At 45.5% G+C, this 19486-nt stretch overlaps 1 protein-coding gene across 2 annotated transcripts in view; it reads right to left on the minus strand.

Annotated features, from left to right (window-relative positions):
• The window catches only part of RIN2 (Ras and Rab interactor 2), a 151014-nt gene that overhangs the window by 111743 nt on the left and 19785 nt on the right, over positions 1-19486 (minus strand). For both annotated transcript variants that reach the window (XM_075596257.1, XM_075596256.1), the window contains exon 2: positions 13421-13508. In XM_075596257.1, coding sequence (XP_075452372.1) covers positions 13421-13507 — 87 coding nt within the window. In that variant the 5' untranslated portion in view covers position 13508. The remainder of the gene's footprint in view (positions 1-13420; positions 13509-19486) is intronic.

Below are 19486 nucleotides of genomic sequence, written 5' to 3' on the forward strand. Positions count from 1 at the left end.
AGTATATACAAGGAATGCACAGCTGGCTTGTTTTTTAAAAAGCGTAGGTGTAGAAACACCCGAACAGGCAATTGTAAAGTCCATTTATTGAGATCAGCACTATTAATTAATACAAGTGTAGCCAGGTCACCCTTTGCCCCCTGCGACCCCCTCGGGAGCCTCCGTGGGCACAAGCGATGCCGGGTACTGCCGCTGGCCAGCGGCAGACCCGACGGCCATCCCAAGGGTGGGGGCCGTTGCAGGGAGCGGTGCGCTGTCTCCGCGAGCAGGCCGGTTGCCGGGGACGCGATCGGGCCGTTGCTAAGGCCGCGGTCGCGTCTCTAAGGTCCCGGCGGCCGGCGAGGAGAGCGCCGCCATTGCGCTTCAAGTCGCGCATGCGCAGTGATCGCGCGAGGGCAGGAGAGCCCCAGATAGGTCGCGCATGCGCAGATAGGGGTAGGGAGCTAAGGCAGCTCTTAGGAGGTCGCGCGAGAGTAGGGATAGATAGTGAGAGGTTGTGGCGGCCATTAGGGGTTAGTGTAGGTGCAGGAAAGGCGCGCACGCGGCCCCAGTGTAAGTACAGCCTCCACGGGACTACAATTCCCATGAGGCATAGCGAGGCAGGCACCAGGTGCTTGATAGGAGCCAATAGAGATGTAGGACTGCCCTGGAGGAAAAGAGATACATTTCCCGGGCTTTGCATGAGTCACGTCAGTCAGGAAGAAGCAGAGCAAGGAGGCAGACAAGGGAAGGAGGTAGGGTGCAGGAGAGAGGGACTCCCCTGTATTAGGCCAGCACCCCCTTGGTCAGAGATAGCTCAGCTCCCCAGTAAGGTGAGTGTTGCCAGGGGCAGCCCTCAGGTTAGGGACCCTGCCACTTACATTAGTGGGAGCTGGGAGAAGGAAGTCTGCAGTTAGAGAGTTGGAGTCAGGGAGCTGTTAGGGAAGTAGGGTGTAGGGAGCGAGTGCAGCTTCTGCCCCATATAGGTACCTACACTCCAGGTAGACCCCAACTCCCCACTAGTTGGGTGGGTAACTGTTCAGAAGGTGATAGAGAGTTGGAGCTAGGGAGCTGTGAGGGAAGAAGGGTGCGGGGAGTGAGAGCAGCTCCTGCACCCCATAGGTACCCACACCCCAGGTAGGCCCCAACCCCCCGCTAGCGTAGTGGGTTAAGTACTGAGGGAGGCCCAAGATAGGGACGCTGCCCTTAGTGTTGTTAGAGTGTTGTGTTGTCAGGGTCACAGCGAGCAGTGCTGTGAGGTCTGATAGGCAGGCACCTTGTTGCGCAGCACGTTGGCTGCAGCCTCCAGTGAGTTACAGCTTGCTGCGGTAGGCGCTGGGACTAGTCAGAGAGTAGTGGGTCTGGAGAAGGGCTATAGCTGTTCTAGTCACCTTGAGGTAGCGCTAGGGGTAGGATGCCTGAAGGGATAGCCTGTTAACGAGGTCAGGAATTCTGGAGAGGATCTGCACTAGGCTAGCCAACAGTAGGTAGACGCCCAAGTACTGCATGGAAGAGTACTCTAGTCCATTCCAGATCACTTACCGAAGGGACTTGGGTAGTCGGGGGAGTGGGACAGGTCATTACCCCCTGCAGGCCCTAGGAGTTCCCCAAGCCACTACAGGTTGCTGTACTACAGGGACAGGCCCTAGGTTAGGGTTCCTGTCACGTTAGTACCACTTATATAGATAGGGACACAGCGGCTGCTGCTGTTCCTGTGGAAGCGGTTGGACCCACGTTGGGGTCCTCAGAGACGATTCCAGAGTGGGACCGCCCTAGTGGTCCGCACGTGCAAGGAGTTCGGTTGGAGGATCAGACGGACTCATCACACGTCTGACCCTTTGAGAAGTTTGTTGCTGACCCGAGCACCGGAGTGCTCGGCAGGTATTATACCATCACATGTGCACCAACAGGCCTAGAGGTTCTTAGTGACTGCGCAGTCACCCATTGACTATCTCTGTAGGAGTACGGGACATTGGGTGGGGTTCTTGGGACACTGGGTGGGATCACCTAGTGTTTGGGAATCGTCCTGCGAGACGTCACTGTTAGTGTCTCACCGTGAGAGAGACACAGGTTATCATTATTATTCGTTAGTAAAGTCCTTAGTTATATAATCACTGTGTGTGTGGTTTCTGATTGGGTTCCTATGTAGGGTCATTCTACACTTCCATAGAATCCTACACAGGTGGAGGCGCTGAAAAAAGATTCGTTCCAGAGGATTCACCCCAGGCTCTCACTAGCGGAGGCTCAGACTTCCTGTGAGCCTGCAGGTATACGCACCACACCGGTAACACCACATGTTCTACTCACCCACACTACATATGAGATTGGGTGGGGTGGCATACCCGTTACACAAACAATGAGTAATAGCTCACTAGACAACAGACTAGATTGTATTTCATACAGAATTGCATCATGCGTCTCTTCAGTCTGCTCTCTCATTGATAAATCAGTTAGGTTTAGTTAACTATTGCTCCCTGCATTGTGCCCTTTAAAAAAAAAAAGCCCCAGGTAAAAAGATTCTCAGGCCTATTGCCGGAAGCATTTATTCAGCTTGGTTTTCCTGAGGAAATGTGTATATTTTAGAACAGTGTATTTGCATTTCAAAGATTGTTTGTATGTCTGTGTATTTCTCAAGCACCTACCATTTAAGCAGTGTTAATTTTTTAAAACATTACAAAACAGGGAATATAATAATAATTCTGATGAGATAAGTGCATCAAGACAGGAATGTAATATTAGGAGAGAGAGTCCCTGTCCCTAGAAGTTTACAATCTAATTGGCACGCGGGGAGACCAATATAGACATTTGAGTTCATTGGTATAGGAGCATACTGTAGTTTAGTGAGCAAACACTTCATATAACGGGTACTGTGGCATCACCTTTTTTCTTCTTTTAAGTGCAGCATAAGTATATATCTATATAGAGAATCAGCAGGCAGCACTCAGGTTAAGCAATTAAATTGATATATAATGTAGAAAACAAGACACAAATATCCAACGTTTCGGCCTCATCCTGAGGAAGGTCCCGTTTGTGGGGCCGAAACATTGGATATTTGTGTCTTGTTTCTACATTATATATCAATTTAATTGCTTAACCTAAGTGCTGCCAGCTGATTTCGTGTGAACGGCATCGTATATTTATTGATTATTTATGGGACATGCACCTACCTGTATATGCTGACTATTGGAGTGCCGGCTGCTTGCATTTACTATATAGAGAATCAAAAAGATGAACAGGCACTCCTCATTGCACAAAAGTTGCATTTATTAGCTCAACGTTTTAGCCCATACATGAGCCTTTCGTGAGAAAGGCACATGTACTGTATGGGCCGATATATATATATATATATAAAATAAGAAATAGTGCTTTACAATACACGTGGCATAATATTGCAACACGATGGGAATAAGCGCTTCAGACATAAAAAATAGGAGTTCCTGACCCAAAGAGCTTACAATCTCAGTGAAATGCACACAAGCTTTCCAGACAGGTCTCTTCCTCAGATGTACTGTAACCACAGTCAGTCACATCCTGTAATAAATATACACATTTCCAGGAGGGAACAGCTAGAACAACTCTGCACTGGAACGACACCATCAATTGAACCTATGCTGACACTTGGGAAGAGGAGGGAATGAACAGCGGGTGAGATCCTATGTGCTCCATACACACAGTTTCCTGGAAGCAGCCACATACATGGAAAGTAAGGATTCATCTTAAATGTGAGTGGATGAAAGAAGCCACCATCTTTGCATTATAACAGCAGTTCTCACACTGTGATCCCTGGCCCACCAGAGGTCCCAGATGACTTCAGGGGTGGTCCCTGAAGTCCCCAAAATGTACTTTTAGGCCGCTTTCCTGCAAACTATGCATTGTCCAGCACTACTGAAGGCTGACATTTTAGATACAGGTCCAGCACTTTTTAAATATATATTATACTTCAATATTAATATTCAGATGAACGGGGCCAAGTTACTCCAAATGGTCATTAACATCGAAGTACAGTAGTCTGCGATATGGAAAATGTAACCCACAACCTTGCATTCGAGCTGTGTACTGAAAATCAATAACATACAGTGGCGGCCGCCTTTAGCCTCATGCGGCCGTTTCAACGAGATTTTTAAAACCGCGGGCAGATGCGGCATGTTCCGGCCATTTTTGGCGCCGCGGGCGGTTTCATTGTTTAGCGCTATTAGCGCTGTCTAACCATGAATGCGGCTGAACGCGGCAAAGCGCGTGACATACGGAAAACATCCCCGAAAAAATTTGGGGATGTAGGAAGATAAAAGGGGCCGCAACAGTACTCATTCATCCCTGTTTGCCATTTACACACATGATGTGTTCTTAATTCAGATTTTCCTATTGCACATTTTTCTCTCTCCAAGTTATTGAATAATAATAACTTACCATTGTACAACCAAATGTAAAATAAATTATTTTTAAATGCTTGCACTTAGAATGAAGGTTTTAGAAAAGTTACAGTATAACTGACAAAACAAAAAAAAAAGGAAGTACAGTACAGCAAACAATACAATGGGATTTATGGAGTCTAGTTGTGGAATCTGTTTATTTAATTAATGAATATAAAGAAAGAGAGAATCCCTTTAGTGTGGCACTAGAGAGGTTCACCCTAATTAAAACTTAAATTTTATTATACCTGATTAAAATAAATTGTTTGGAATAACCACATACAAAAAACAAACATACAATGATATTAAAAGACGGAGAGGTGTGATAGGGTGTTTAGTGGAGGTATAATTATATATAAATACCTCTCTAATACTTAGTGGACCCTATAGTAAGGGTGATCGCTATACTGGATATGTATAGGTATATATCAGACCCCTAACCAAAAGCAATGGAAGGAGGTATAGGCAGATGAATATGCTTAGCTGTTGGATGTGAGACTGAGTATATTGCTGGCTGAGTTGAAGCAGCCACTACTCACTGCACATGGTGTCACAAAATATACTGTTGTAAGCTTTATTGTGACAGGTCTAGTATGAGGCCAGCCACATTCACTGCAGATATATAATAGATCAACCCTAGGGTCTGAGTGCTCTTGCTGCCCACGAACGCCCTGTGAGCACCACCCTCCCCTAGCAATTGTTTGGATTAGATTCCCTCCTCAGCTTGAGCAGAGTTTACAATCTGCAGCTTCCAACTGCATGCAGATTTCTTTTCTGTTATTTAATTAATGATAATTGAATCAATCCTACCTGCCTAGCACTTCATCATTTATTTTTAAAATCACAGATTCTTTAAAATAAAATATCTAAAAAATAACATTTTTATTTTATTTTTTTAGAAATGAGAGACAGCGATGTTAGCCAAAAGGAAGTTGCTATAGGAAGTGAAACCCTGCTTAGTTTCACGTTGCCATGTTTTCAAAACAAACACAAGGAGGGATTAGCAGACGCTTTGCTGAATAACTTTAAGACAAAGTCATATTTAATCCCACAGGCATCACTGTCATCATTGGTTCACAGGCATAATATATCAATTTAATTCAAATTTATTATTAAGTAAATCAGTGGCTTATTATGTAGTGTTGATTTGTTCATATCCTTCTGCTATCCCAGCAATAAAATACACAATGCTTGAGATATTTTCAGCTGTACTGAATACATTTTTTGGGGCCATATTTTTAAATCTTGGGCTCTATTAATTTTTTTGCCATTTACCTCCACTGTTCCCATAAAATTGTCGTTTGGTCCACCCAGCATTTTAAAGACCCTAACGTTGGGAGAACTGTGTCAAAGGCAGAACTGTCACGGATCGGTCTACTTGTGAAAGCAGTGACCCACAATGCCTAGGGTAGCACTTTGCTAAGCATTGTGGGTTGAGACTTAAGCCGCAGAGCTGTGATTGACGGCTCTACCTCTGAACTGTTTGTTGGTCATATTGAGACAGTAGAAAGTAATGACAAACCCTACTGCCAAGATACTGTAAGATATTAGTATTATAGGTGTTAAACTTATAAAGGATACTGGGCAGGGGGGGAATTGCTTCTTTAATATAAAACTTTTAAAATCTTTTTAAATTATACTTATTTGTCTATTAATAAATGTCAATAATCTAGTTTAAACATATTATACAGATCGGTCATTAGTTCAGTTTGACACTGTACGACAGGCATGGAATAATCCTGGGTGCCTGGTCACCCGAACGCCTGAAAGCTGTTCTGTACACTGTATACGGTGGCTGACATTAGCACTGCACTGTGGTGAGTTGGGGGAGGGCGAGTCTCATGGAGCAGGTAGACAGGCTCCTCTCACTTGTTATCTCCCTCTTTTGGGACAGAGCTTCTGTCTGCATCAGAGGGACAGGAAGAGAGTTAGGCCTCGTCCAGGGTCATTGCTTGCTGGCGGAGGCGCGCTGAGGCGCGCTTCCGCTCACCACTGAACCCCTACAGCCGCAATTAGAGCGGCTTTAGTAGGGGCTCACCTATGCTTCCGCAAGCTCGCGGAAGCGTAGGTCTTAGGAAATTTTTTAATTTTCCCGCTTGCCAGAGCGCAGGGCCGGTCACGTGAGCGGTTCGCCCAATGAGGGCGAACCAGATCCGTGACGTCACTGGCCAGCCCCCGACACGCCCCCGGACAACGCACTGTCTAAGACTTAGGCCCCGCTCCCAGAGTCAGCGCGCCCGCACTGCAGACAGGCGGGGCGCTGACATACACAGACCGCGATATGCGGTCTGTAGGTAGCGGGAGGTGGGCGGGAGTGGGAGGTGGGCGGGAGTGGGAGGTTTGAGCGGGAGGGGGGGCGTGGCTTGAGCGGAGGGACCCGCTACTCTCCCCCCCCTCCCTCCACGGGCTCGGGCTGGAGCTGCTACACACACACACACACATGCTGGCACGCATACACACACACATACACACACACACACACACACACATGCTGGCACGCATACACACACAGACAGAGGCAGGCACTCACGCACTCAGACACACACATACACACACACAGACAGGCACGCACGCACTCAGACACACACACACACACACACACATACACACACACAGACAGGCACTCATGCTGCTTTCACTCCACACTCCTCCCCGCTCCCCGAAGCCTCTCCTCCTCCCGAAGCCTCCCCTCCCCATTGGCTCACAGCCACACCACGTGACGCGTCAACGCTAGGGAACACCATTCTCTTGTATCCCATAGCGGCTGACGCGCCACAGCATGTAGTCAGCTGTGCAGCCAGTGGGGACCGGCTCCGCAGGATTCCCCTGCTGGTGGGTAACTCGCGTGTGACCGCCCGCGCCACCGAGCGCAGCGGGACCGAGGCCTAAGGCCAGGGAAAGCACCCGCTTTCCCTGAGCCTCAGCGCGCCTCCGCACGCCAGCAGGAACCTTGGCCGAGATTACTACTCCTGCACCTCAATTCCTGCCTCGGACTGTGCCTCCTGAACCCCTTCTGTGACCGCCCCTCCCCCCCCTCCAGAGACTACGCCGCTCTTAACCCCTTACACTCTCTGGAACTTCCTTTTTTTTAATAAATCCCTTGAATACCTCCGGCATAAACCACCCCCACCCCCCAAACAAACTTCTGGCTCCTAAAAGTTCTGTCTGGCTCCTAGGTTTGATTTGTGCCAACCTATATCCAGGATCGAGCCGTAGTTCTATAAAGTCAATGCAGCATTTATAATTCTAATCATAAAATGTCACTTGAGGGGACCTGTTTATTTAGGTGTAGCATTGGAGTTTATTATTTCATAGGAGCTTGTTCTGTCGATTTCTGTGGGTTAACTGCAAGGGTGGAGGGGTTACACCCCAATAAAGAAACATATACATATGAGCACCCCCATCTGTCCTATAATTATTTTAACACACAGTTCATTAATTCTTTAGCATAATATAATTCAGTCATCTTTACGTTAAAGGAAAGCAATTTAAAAAGCTGTGGGATGTATGAAAATATGGAAGGGAATGAGAGCTTCTCCACCTGCTCCTGCACCCATGTGGCTAAATAAAAGTGAACAAATGGCCCTTTTAAGCACAAAGCAGGTGATCTGACATCAGTATACCCCAAGGGGCCTCAAGCAAAAGGAAACAAATGAGATATTATTAATTATTTGAACGCTTTCAAACTAAACAGAACTAGAAGATATACATGCATGGAAAGAGCTAGCTGAAGAGACCTTGTCGATGTGATGTTACTGGAAAGAAGATACTTGCAGTAGGTCAATGTTCCAAACATTTGGTACACCAAGGACAGGTCCCCGCTGGCTACTGCAGCGCCGCAGGGACAAGAGCTGCCCCACAATGGGCCGGGCCCGTAGCGAGGGGGGCCGCCGCGCTGTGCAGACAGTTTCTCCTGCTCTCAAGAGCAAGAGTCGCGGTGGAGCGCTAGGCCACGCCCTCCGGTGGTTCAGCCAATGAGGGCGAACCTGCCGGGTGACATCACGGCCGCGCCCCCGTCACGCCCCCGGTCTTTCCCCCTGCAGACCGGGGGACTCGGCTGCACGCGCCACCTGCCTCGCAGGCGAGCGTGCAGCGCAGGCACTGGGGCCGTAGCCTAAGTCTGAGACAAACTCAAGAGCCACTGCACTTGTAGCCGAAGCACATTAAATCAGGCTACCAGCTGTTTGCATAGAAGGCTATGAGTAGCAACAAGATTCTGAAGGTAGTGTATGAAAGGCGCCATGCGGAGATGCAACCAGCAAACTGCATTATTTCATTTAGAAACAAAATATCTACAGGCACTCACCGGGAACAAACATTATTAATCACATAACATGATGCAACATACAATACATAGGGGATGAAATAAAGCGATAGCACTCCGCAAAGCAACACCTTTTACCCTATACAAATTACAATAGGCACAGTCCAACATAACTGACAATACTGCAGCTCGCACAAAAAAAAACATTTTGTCAACAATTTAGCTACAATTTTTCCTATAGCAATCATTGGTTGATTTGGATTCTTGAATGTGTTGATTTAGTTTTTGATAGTCTACCTCAGGGGTCTCAAACTCGGTCCTCAAGGGCCACCAACAGGTCAGGTTTTTTGTATCTCCCTGCTTCAGCACAGGTGGCCCAATCAGTGGCTCAGTGAAAGACTGAGCCACCTGTGCTGAAACAGGGAGATCCATAACAGCTAGCCTGTTGGTGGCCCTTGAGAACTGAGTTTGAGACTCCTGGTCTACCCATAGTCCACCAAATTACTCTCCGCAGGCCAAGAAGGAGTAGGGAAAGGGGATGACACGTTGCGTGTGCAAAGCCCGGCTCATCACTCAGAAATAGCAAAAATCAAACCCCTCTCGCGTTTCAGCAAACATACCAACTGTACAAATGCTTTGGAAAAACCCTCATTACCTCATGGTTATCATCCTTTCCAGCTGAAATCAGAGAAGTAGAGGGATCACATTACAGAACAGTGTTTTTATCCGTGTATTGCACAGGAAATGGCAACTTGTATACACGCGAGAGGCTAGTAGGTCAGTATCAACTGTCTCCTCAGGGAACCAGATTGTCGGGATAGACAATGAATTACAAAGCACACAGGTTTGCATGTTTCTTAGACGTGAAAGTGCAGGTGGAGGTTTTTTTTCCCCAGAACCCTGGTCTGGATGAGGTTGAAAAAAACTGATGTATGCTTAATTTTCCTGAATATAATAAGGTATCTGTGAAGCAATAATGTATCTGTGCAGCTATTTAGTTTTCTTACATTAAAAAAAGAAAATGCTTGTATTTACACACACACACACACACACACACACACACACACACACACACACACACACACACACACACACACACACACACACACACACACACACACACACACACACACACACACACACACACACACACACACACACACACGTCATAGGTTATGACACCTCAATGACCATTAAGACTTTAATTTATTCAAAAATTACACAGTTTAAAGAGCTTTTAATAACTCTACTTAAATCTGCAACCCCTCCTTCCAAAAGCCTATGTAAAAGTTGAACTCATATGTAAGTATCCTGCCACTTCGTATGCCCTGCTTGCTCTTTTTATTGTTGCAATCATGATTTTCTCAGGCCACGATTAATGTCCGCGCTGGCGTGCGTGTGCGCTCATCGCATCTTGGGTGTCTCTCGCCCGAGCAATGTGTCAACTTGGCTGCAGGAGATTGGGGAGGCATAGTGGGCGCGTCACGAAGCTGGTTCGCCCTCATTGGCTGAATCGCTCACGTGACGCGACCGCGCTTGAAAGACAATTTTTTTTTGTCTTTTTAAAATGCCGTCCCGCCATTGCGCGTGCTCTAGGGGCCGCCGCATAGGGATTATGCCATTTGTGTTTGTGGCGCGCACCAGCTCCATCGCGTTTAGTATAAACTCAGCCTTAATCTCTAGTTTCTGAGGCTCTCATGGTAACCTTAAGGCTTGTTCTATAGTGCTCGCGATTCCTCCGCCGCGCGTGCGTCAATCATAGTTGGCTGTGTTTGGCATCCGTTTGTATTGATGGGATGGGCACGGGCGTGAGCGGTGGCGCGGCAGACCGGAGAAAATAGAACGAAAATGATATTTTCGCGCTGTTGCCGAGCCGTAGGCCAAAATCAGAGCACGCCCTAACGCTGTGACGTCATAGTCACGCCCCCTAGCCGCCCGCGTCACCGCCTGCAATATCTAAACGAAACGCGCGCGCCACGTGCACGCCCGCACTTAGACTGCATTGGACTCTGGGGAGAGCGACATATTAACCAGCCGAACACTTCAGATTTAAAATGTTTTACTGTATGTCTCATGAACAGAGCACCGTATTTTTAAAACAAATTTTTTTTTTTAAAAAACCCACAGCTTTGGAAAGGGCAAGAAGACATTTCTTAAAAGTAAGAAAAATCTAAATACCAAACAGAAAATACAGGTGCGCCGACGAGTATTCGAAAACTTGCCTTGGAAAATCTGGGGCAATCACCAACAAGACTTTGAAAGCGCTCTCCACTACTATCACATTATCATGCAGTTGACATGAACCATTCTTCCCGGAGAGTAGCATCCAAAATGTAGCAATGTCTTCAAGCGGAGCTCTCGTGTAAAGAAAGATTTGTGGGATTCCTGGCATAGAACCGGAATTCAGAGTTTTCTTAGAAATGTTTTACAGCTTCTTCCTCCTGGGTGTAGCCCGCTGTGTTACTTGCATACCCGCCGCCAGTGAGGAATGTACCTGTCTGTGTATGCTCTAGGCTGAAGGGGCAGACCCTACTAGGTCAACATTAGATTTAGTAGTAATAGTTCTTTTTTTTTTTTTTTACAGCGCGGTCCGTGTACACAGAGGTGTACATAGGATTTTGCAGGCACAATGAAACCCTGCCCCATAGTTTACAATCTCATTTTGAGGCATGTTTATATAAAAAGGGATCTGCCTTTGCTCACTTAGCTACACCTTACACCCATCTTCCTGCATTGGGTTTTATTACCTTTAAATCTTTGTTTTCCCAGTGGTAATAATACCTTCCTTAGCCAAACAGAGGCACGGTGTGGTGCATGTAAAGGGTAAATACGTAAAAAGTCTGTGAAGATCCCTGGAGATACAATATACCGGCATAGCACAAGAGATAAATCACATAAAAGTGGTTTATTGGACCCAATAAACCACTTTTCTCTTGTGCTGTGCTGATATAAATCTATATATAGATATAAATCTATCTATATTATAATCTATATAAAACTGTAAAATAGTTTGTGAGTGGGTTTGTGCGACTGCTGATTGGTTGGCGGCGGCTCACGCACTGATTGGCCTGTGGGGTGGGGTGACATCACAAACAGGGCTACGCACGCCCTCACCCTCACAGTCTCTTCACACCGCGGACCGCCAGGTACCATCCCGCCTCACTCACACACTCCACCCGCCGCGCCTACACAGCGGGACAAAAACCGCCTCACGCGCCCTCCACCCTCCCAGGAGACCCGCCACCTGACAATCTCCACCCACCCTGCCGCCTCACACCCTCCACGCGCCGCACCTCACACGCTCTACACCCTCCCACCCTAGTAGGGGAGCCGCCACCTCACACCCTCCACGCCGCCTCACACCCGCCGCATAGCCTCACACCCGCCACCCAGCGCATGGGGGGGAGAGTGATGAGAGGTGCATGGGGGGGGGGGGCAGTGATGTGAGTTCAGGGGATGGGAGAGTGATGTGAGTGAGGTGCAGGGGGGGGAGAGTGATGTGAGGTGCAGGGGGGGAGAGTGATGTGAGGTGTAGGCGGAGAGAGTGGTGTGAGGTGCAGGGGGGGAGAGTGATGTGAGGTGTAGGCGGAGAGAGTGGTGTGAGGTGCAGGGGGGGGAGAGTGATGTGAGGTGCAGGGGTGTGGAGAGTGATGTGAGGTGCAGGGGGGGAGAGTGATGTGAGGTGCAGGGGGGGAGAGTGATGTGAGGTGCAGGGGGGGGAGTGATGTGAGGTGCAGGGGGGGGAGAGTGATGTGAGGTGCAGGGGGGGGTGTGTGATGTGAGGTGCAGGGGGGGAGAGTGATGGGAGATGCAGGGGGGGGGAGAGTGATGGGAGGTGCAGGGGGGGGGAGAGTGATGGGAGGTGCAGGGGGGGAGAGTGATGTTAGGTGCAGGGGGGGAGAGTGATGTTAGGTGCAGGGGGGGTGTGAGGTGCAAGGGTGAACAGGGGAGAAAGAGAGAGGGGGCAGAGAGGGGAAGGGGGAGAGAGAGAAGTGAATGGGGAGAAAGAGAGGGGGAGCGGGAAAATTGAATCCCGGGCAATGCCGGGTATATATATATATATATATATACAGTGTTCGACAAACCTATATATTTGCTCGCCCCGGGCGAGTGGATTTAACATCGTGGCGAGCTCCTATTGGCCCAAGCAGCACACGTTTGGTACTAGGTGGCGAGTAGATTTTTTTTGTGTGGCGAGTAGATTTTTTGGTGATTTGTCAACCACTATATATATATATATATATATATATATATATATATATATATATATATATATATATATATATAGCATAGACTGTATTGGAAAAAAAATAAATATATATATATATATAAAGCATAGACTGTATTGAAAAATATACATCAGCACATATTCAAACCGACGTTTTGGTCCAGTAAGGACCTTCCTCAGGGAAGTGCTAGAGGACTCTATCTATGTAGATATATATATATATTTACACACACAGACACACCTACTCTCCCGTTATTGTCCCGATTATAAGGCGATGTTGAAAAACCATACTCGCCTTATAATCAGGCCCCACCCAGTTTGTGAGTTAATCAGCAGTCAGATGAGATAAGAGGGTAAAATGGAGGATGCTCCACGTGGGTGCCCGAGGTAGCCATGTTGCTTGTGGCAGGAAGGTAAAACCGAAAGATAAAAACACAGAGAGTGAGTGTAAAGGGTTTTCAGCGGCTTATAAATCCGACAAATACGGTGTATATATAAAATATATCTTTTTATGTATTTATTTATTGGTTTTTACTTTACCTGAACCAAGGGTTCCCTCTGGGATGACCCGCAGTCTTCAACTTCTAGAGATCCCCCGGTTCCGGAGATACAGAGGCATGTATACATGCTGCAAAGAGACAAAATAAAACTATACGTAAAATCGGTGGGACTGCTGCTTTAAATGACAACTATTCTATGTTTTCTGCATGCTTGCATTGTAGTTTACACTTTGTGTTTTTCACAATCCATTGAGAGGAAGCCAGATATCGGTAAGTGGATATTTCCTACAAGTAGTTAAGCAGGGCTGTAATTCACCACCGCCACGGAGCTCAAGTAACATTCATTCAGATACTCTGTTCCTTATATTTCTGTGCGTTGTACAACCTGTCAGACATAAATAACCCCCTGCAGTTATTCCTTCAGAAGCCAGAGAGGAAGCAGTGGTATGTTTCCGTTTACCCATGCAAGAGTTAAAGTGGGTCCCGGCAACGCTAAAGCACATTTCAAATAAATGTTACCAGAGCTCTTATCTACCATCGTGAAGCATTCATTATTTAGGAGACAGTCATCTGGTTTAGGCTTGCCCAAATAAGCGGTTAGTTAAAATAATAAATGTGATGCGCTATGTTTATCTTACTTGATCATCTCGTCCTCCACTGTAAATAAAAAGGTTTAAACTCACTGGGTTTGCCAGTAAGACAGTGCTTAAAATAGTCAGACTGGAATGCTCCAGATTACAGTGTTATCCAAACTGATAGCATTGCACAAATGAAACCCCTCGCGCTGGTGGAGAGGCCTGTTCTGCACTGGTCCTCTCGCATGCGGAACCTCACAGAATGTGTGTGCCATGTACAAATCATTCATTTCCTACAATGAATACCAGTAATTTGTGCAGCTCTTTCGCTGCCAAAGCATTCCAGGGCTACGTCCTAATGTCTGCCGCAGTTATGTTCTCAAACTGAGACCAGCCGTGATTTTGACGCAGAAAGAAGAAAGCTAAAAATTATAATAGGATAATGCATAAATCGATACGTCACATAATCCTACTAAACGCCTAAATTCTTCTTGTACTTATATATCCCCTAATTTAACATTTCTCTGCAACCTGTTGTATGCTAAAAATAAAAATACATGCTTCAAAAAGGACTTGACAAACACACTAGACCAGTGTCCTGGAACAGGATTGTGTTTTCTCTGTCTGAACACTCCTCAGCCTAGCTGTTGCAACAATGTTGCGATCCCTTGTGGGCTTCTTGACTTCAGCCAGTTGCCTTGGCAACCCCCCTGCCTTTTTACCAGGATGGACTGCTCCCCTCCTCTTTGCAGGTGGTATTGTCCCAGTTCATTTCCCATCAGCCCAGACCAGCATGCTGTCTCTTAGTACCAGCAGCCATCTTGAGCAGTCATCTCTCCTATCCTGGTAAAGTTACTGATTTTTACCTATCCCTATATCTTGCATTTAGCCCGCTTCCCTCATAGCTCCCCTTCCCCTCCATTGCTCTCTGGTCCCAGTGTTCCCTCAGTACTCCCCCCCCATCTTTTTATTTGTATGTTGTTGCTCCAAATAAACACTTCAGCAAGTAAGAAGGTTCCGTTGCTTGATATATGGGTTTGAGTTAACCTGCCTGTCCCTACTCATCTATCAGGGTACGTTTGGTCCAGAACAACCAGTGATTCCCAACATATTCATGAAACCCTAGATTGAAGTTCGTGAGGTGTTTCCAGGGGATATGCCAAAATGTTAAAAAAAAATGTATGTTGGATCCCAAGCAGTATATGGCGTTCCTGTATCCGTGGAAGGGGGTGTGTGTGTGTGGAGGGGAGAGACGGTGTTCTTGGTATAAGCCCAACCAAACTGCACCTTTGCATGGGCAATATACAGTAGCTGTCAATTACAGCAGTAACGTCCAAAGTCACCCCCCACAATGCTTTGTATCCACATCGGCAAGGCATTGTGGGAAATTCCTATAGTTTAATTTTATTTAAATAAGTCAGTTCTGTAGTATTTGATAGTACTGTCTGAAAAGTTGAAGGATTTTGTTCTTTTTTTCTATATAAATATGTTTGAAACAGGTCACCGAAGCTGAACCGCATTAATTTCAGATTCGAGGCCCCCCTTCTTCCTGAGATACTTACCTCTGTAGAGGGTGTCAATAGCAGCTCCAACTTGGCTAGTTGGGGTTATCAAAATAGCGGCTTAAATGTTCCACGTTACACGGGCCAATAGGAAGCCGTGATGTCATCCTTAGTTTCTTTCTATTGGCCTGTGTGACTGGGACATATAAAAAGCAGAGAGCTATTGGCACAACCATACAGAGGCACGTACTGCACCGACACACTTTATTCGAGCAAATACCCAGTATGTACCTGGCAGATACCTGGAATGCGCCGCTCCTCACCTCTGACAAGCCCCGTTGTGTTTGCCTTCCCAGCCTGGGTTCATGCCTGGCTGACGGGCGGCTGATCTGTTAAATGATAATGATTAGGATTTAATAGGCTGCAATGCTTCGCGTGTCTACCAGATGGCATAAATTCATGAATTGTAATGCAGTATATATATATATATACTGTGCAGTATTGCAGCCAGCGGGAATAAAATGCTTCAATCCCTGCTTGGAAAATACCTCAATGCACTCGGGCAGAAAACAGTCACAAACCTCAATACACCCGGGTATACCCGAATTCGTGGGACTTGCCGAGCTCGAATAAAGTGTGTCGCCAGTGTATCTGGAGAAGCCGGGAGTCCCTAGAACTGAGATTAAAGCTGCAGTTCAAGCAATATCCTGCATGCGTGTGTTTTTTTAATAAATCAGTTCTGTAGTAAGAAAAAATACTTTTAGCATTTTCTGTTTAAAAAAAACAACAACTTTGAAAGACCAATTTTCTTGTATTCTATTTTAACAACCATTTACTAAGGCACTGCCCCTTCATGTCCTGTCACAAGCCCTGGCACACCCCTTTGTGAGCCCTGCCCTCCCTCTTGCACATGTCAGTGCAGGAGTGCTCATGAATATTCATGAGCTTCCACTGAGTGACAGAAACAGAGGAAATACATTCCCCATATTTAAAGATGTCCCCAAACTTCACCGATCAATAGACGGAGAACGAATTGACCGGCATATTCATGAGCTTCCACTGAGTGAGAACGAATTGACCGGCATATTCATGAGCTTCCACTGAGTGAGAACGAATTGACCGGCATATTCATGAGCTTCCACTGAGTGAGAACGAATTGACCGGCATATTCATGAGCTTCCACTGAGTGAGAACGAATTGACCGGCATATTCATGAGCTTCCACTGAGTGAGAACGAATTGACCGGCATATTCATGAGGTTCCACTGAGTGACAGAAACAGAGGAAATACATTCCCCATATTTAAAGATGTCCCCAAACTTCACCGATCAATAGACGGAGAACGAATTGACCGGCAGCTATGCAGTTCTTTAGGTAAGTAGAGATTGCCCACATGAAACTATTGAAGTAAAAAAAAAATCTTAAAAAAAAAAAAAACGGGAGCTTGAACTGCAGCTTTAAAACGGTTCAGCTGATTATTTATTTATAAATAAAATAACTTGAACTGCTTGCTGCTTTTAATTCATCCAATATGGACCAACGCAATAAAACTCGATCCGGCTAAATTACTAAAGAAATATCAACATGCAACAACTGACATTATTAATGATTATACTACAGTGTATTTTGCAAGAGACTTGTGAATCAGCGTGCGTGAATGGCAGTAAACGCTAATCAAACTGTGAAACCTTTCTGAGAAGCTTCTTTAAACTCTCCCACCTCCACCATAAAGAAGCAGCACATGGGTCAGACCTTATAAAATGGCAGTGGCATGTGTTTATATTAAATGTATGTGACGGATGCCTAAATAAATCAGACGGGCATAATTACCTTTAACTACCTTTACATACCACTATAGCTTTGTAATAGGTTTCTCAGGAATTGGAATTATTTCTAATGATCTCTATGGTATTCAAGATGAAGTCACACATAGGAATTAATGACAATCATATGTTAAATATTGTGATAAGTTCCTTTTTTATTAATAAAATTAAAAAACAGGCGAGTCTAATGTCCCACACGTGTATCGATTTCCTGATTACAAACTATTTAATTTTCTACAATCTACAACATTTGTGCTAAGACTGTTTGTCTCTGTTTGTTCCTCCTACATACCAATTAGATTGTAAGCTCTTCGGAGCACGGAGTCATTTTCCTAAATGTTACTTTTATGTCTGAAGCACGTGTTATGTGTTATTTATATTATTTGTTATTTCTATGATTGTCACTTGTATTACTGCTGTGAAACGCTATGCACATTAATGGCGCTATATAAATAAAAGACATACTGTACATACATAGTGGTACCTCATATCCAGAGGCAGGTTGTCAATGCATCTTTAAAGCAACAGTTATTTTCTATCAAGGGGCAAAACATGCTGCATTGTAAAGTGGTGTTGAGTATATTTATATACTTAATAGATACCCATAGCTGCCTTGACACAGAGAAAATCTAACTGTAAATATCACAAAGTGTGCAGAAAAGGTTCGTGTCTGAAATGTTGATTTAGTGGAGTGACTGCTTAAACTGTTCTCCATCCAATAAACTGAAAATATGCCTTACGTGGTGTCTCAAGGGCATTATTAGAGAGAAGACTAGAATATGAACTACAGACTGAGTTTTAAAAGGTAGAGAGGTTGATGGAAATCCTACGTTGGACAATTTAAGCATGACCGCATTCCCCTTTCCTAATTGGTGCTCTGTGATGGAGCCCATAAATCGAACTACTTTATGATGGAGATTGAGAAACAAACCTTCCTCCGTTTTAAGAGCCCTGTTCCTAAGAAAAATGTTGAGAATGTCAAAATGATTTTAAATGACTCCTGGCTGGATTTTTGGAAAAAATGTTAATCCTCTAGTTTTACCTATTTATTAACCCATAAGTTCACTTTTGTGCACCTTTATTAGCAATTTCTCAAAGATGCAAAGGACCGTGTTAAGTTTTTACAAAAAGTTTTTCTGTTAGCGGTGTGGGACTCCCCCTTTTAACTTAATGCTAAGATAGGGCTGTGTTTTAACAATATCAGCTTTGACCTTCACCGTCCTTGAATTAGTTCAGCATTTGCTTCTGGTCTACTCACTGTCCGATAGCTGAAGTACGTTTTCATGTCCACAGTGGCAGATTTCTCATTAGGCCTAACGCGGCAGAATTTGGGGTTGGCATTATTTGGAGGCAGAATGCAGGCTTGCCACCCCGCGCATGCGCCACTCATGAGGCACCGTCCGCTTCTGTGCTCGAGCGGCAAGCACATGAGGTCGCGTTGCCATGGGAAAAAAAGGGTGGCATCAGGTATGTGTCTAAGGCCGCCATTTTTTTAAATCCGCTACTGCATGTTCATATTTGTTTTCCTGGTAAATGTAATACAGGGAGAAATAATCAAAGATTTCTCTCTCAAAGATGCCAATATATTCCATCAGAAGAGAAAAAACATGTATTTCAATAGTAGCGGAACTGTCGGAACTTAGGAAAGGTGCAGACCTTCCTAGCACCATAGTAAACAATGACATGTTCAAATGGGGTAAATCTTGGCAATTTATACATCTTTGAAATCCAGGATGCCAGTAAAAAAAAAATGAGATTTTAGGCTGGACTCCAAGAACTGAAGATCAATGGAACACAAGTTGCAAGTATAGCTAGAAGAGGCTGAGTATGAGGAGTGCGAGAGAGAAAATTAGATAAGGTTAGGGTCAGAGAGCAGGAGACATTAAGAAATAAGATGAGAAACCGTTTTTTGTGAAGACAAGGTCAAGGAAGTGGCCGTCCTTGTGAGTGCTGGAAGCAGTTCCATGGAGGAAACCAAAAGGAGGAAGTGGGAGAGACGAAGTCAGATGCCCAGGAATGAGATGGGGTCATCAATGTGATAGTTAAAGTCCCCAAAGAGTAGAGTGGGCGAGTCAGAAGAAAAGAAGGAAATTACTAATCAGTAAGGAAATTGGAGTATGAGGGTGTAGTTAGGTAGCCTATAAATTACAGTAATATGCAGAGAGAGTGGAGAGAATATACGAATTGTATGAGCCTCAAAGGATGAG

Source organism: Ascaphus truei, chromosome 4, assembly GCF_040206685.1.
Source record: "Ascaphus truei isolate aAscTru1 chromosome 4, aAscTru1.hap1, whole genome shotgun sequence".
NCBI classification, from domain to species: Eukaryota; Metazoa; Chordata; class Amphibia; order Anura; family Ascaphidae; genus Ascaphus; species Ascaphus truei.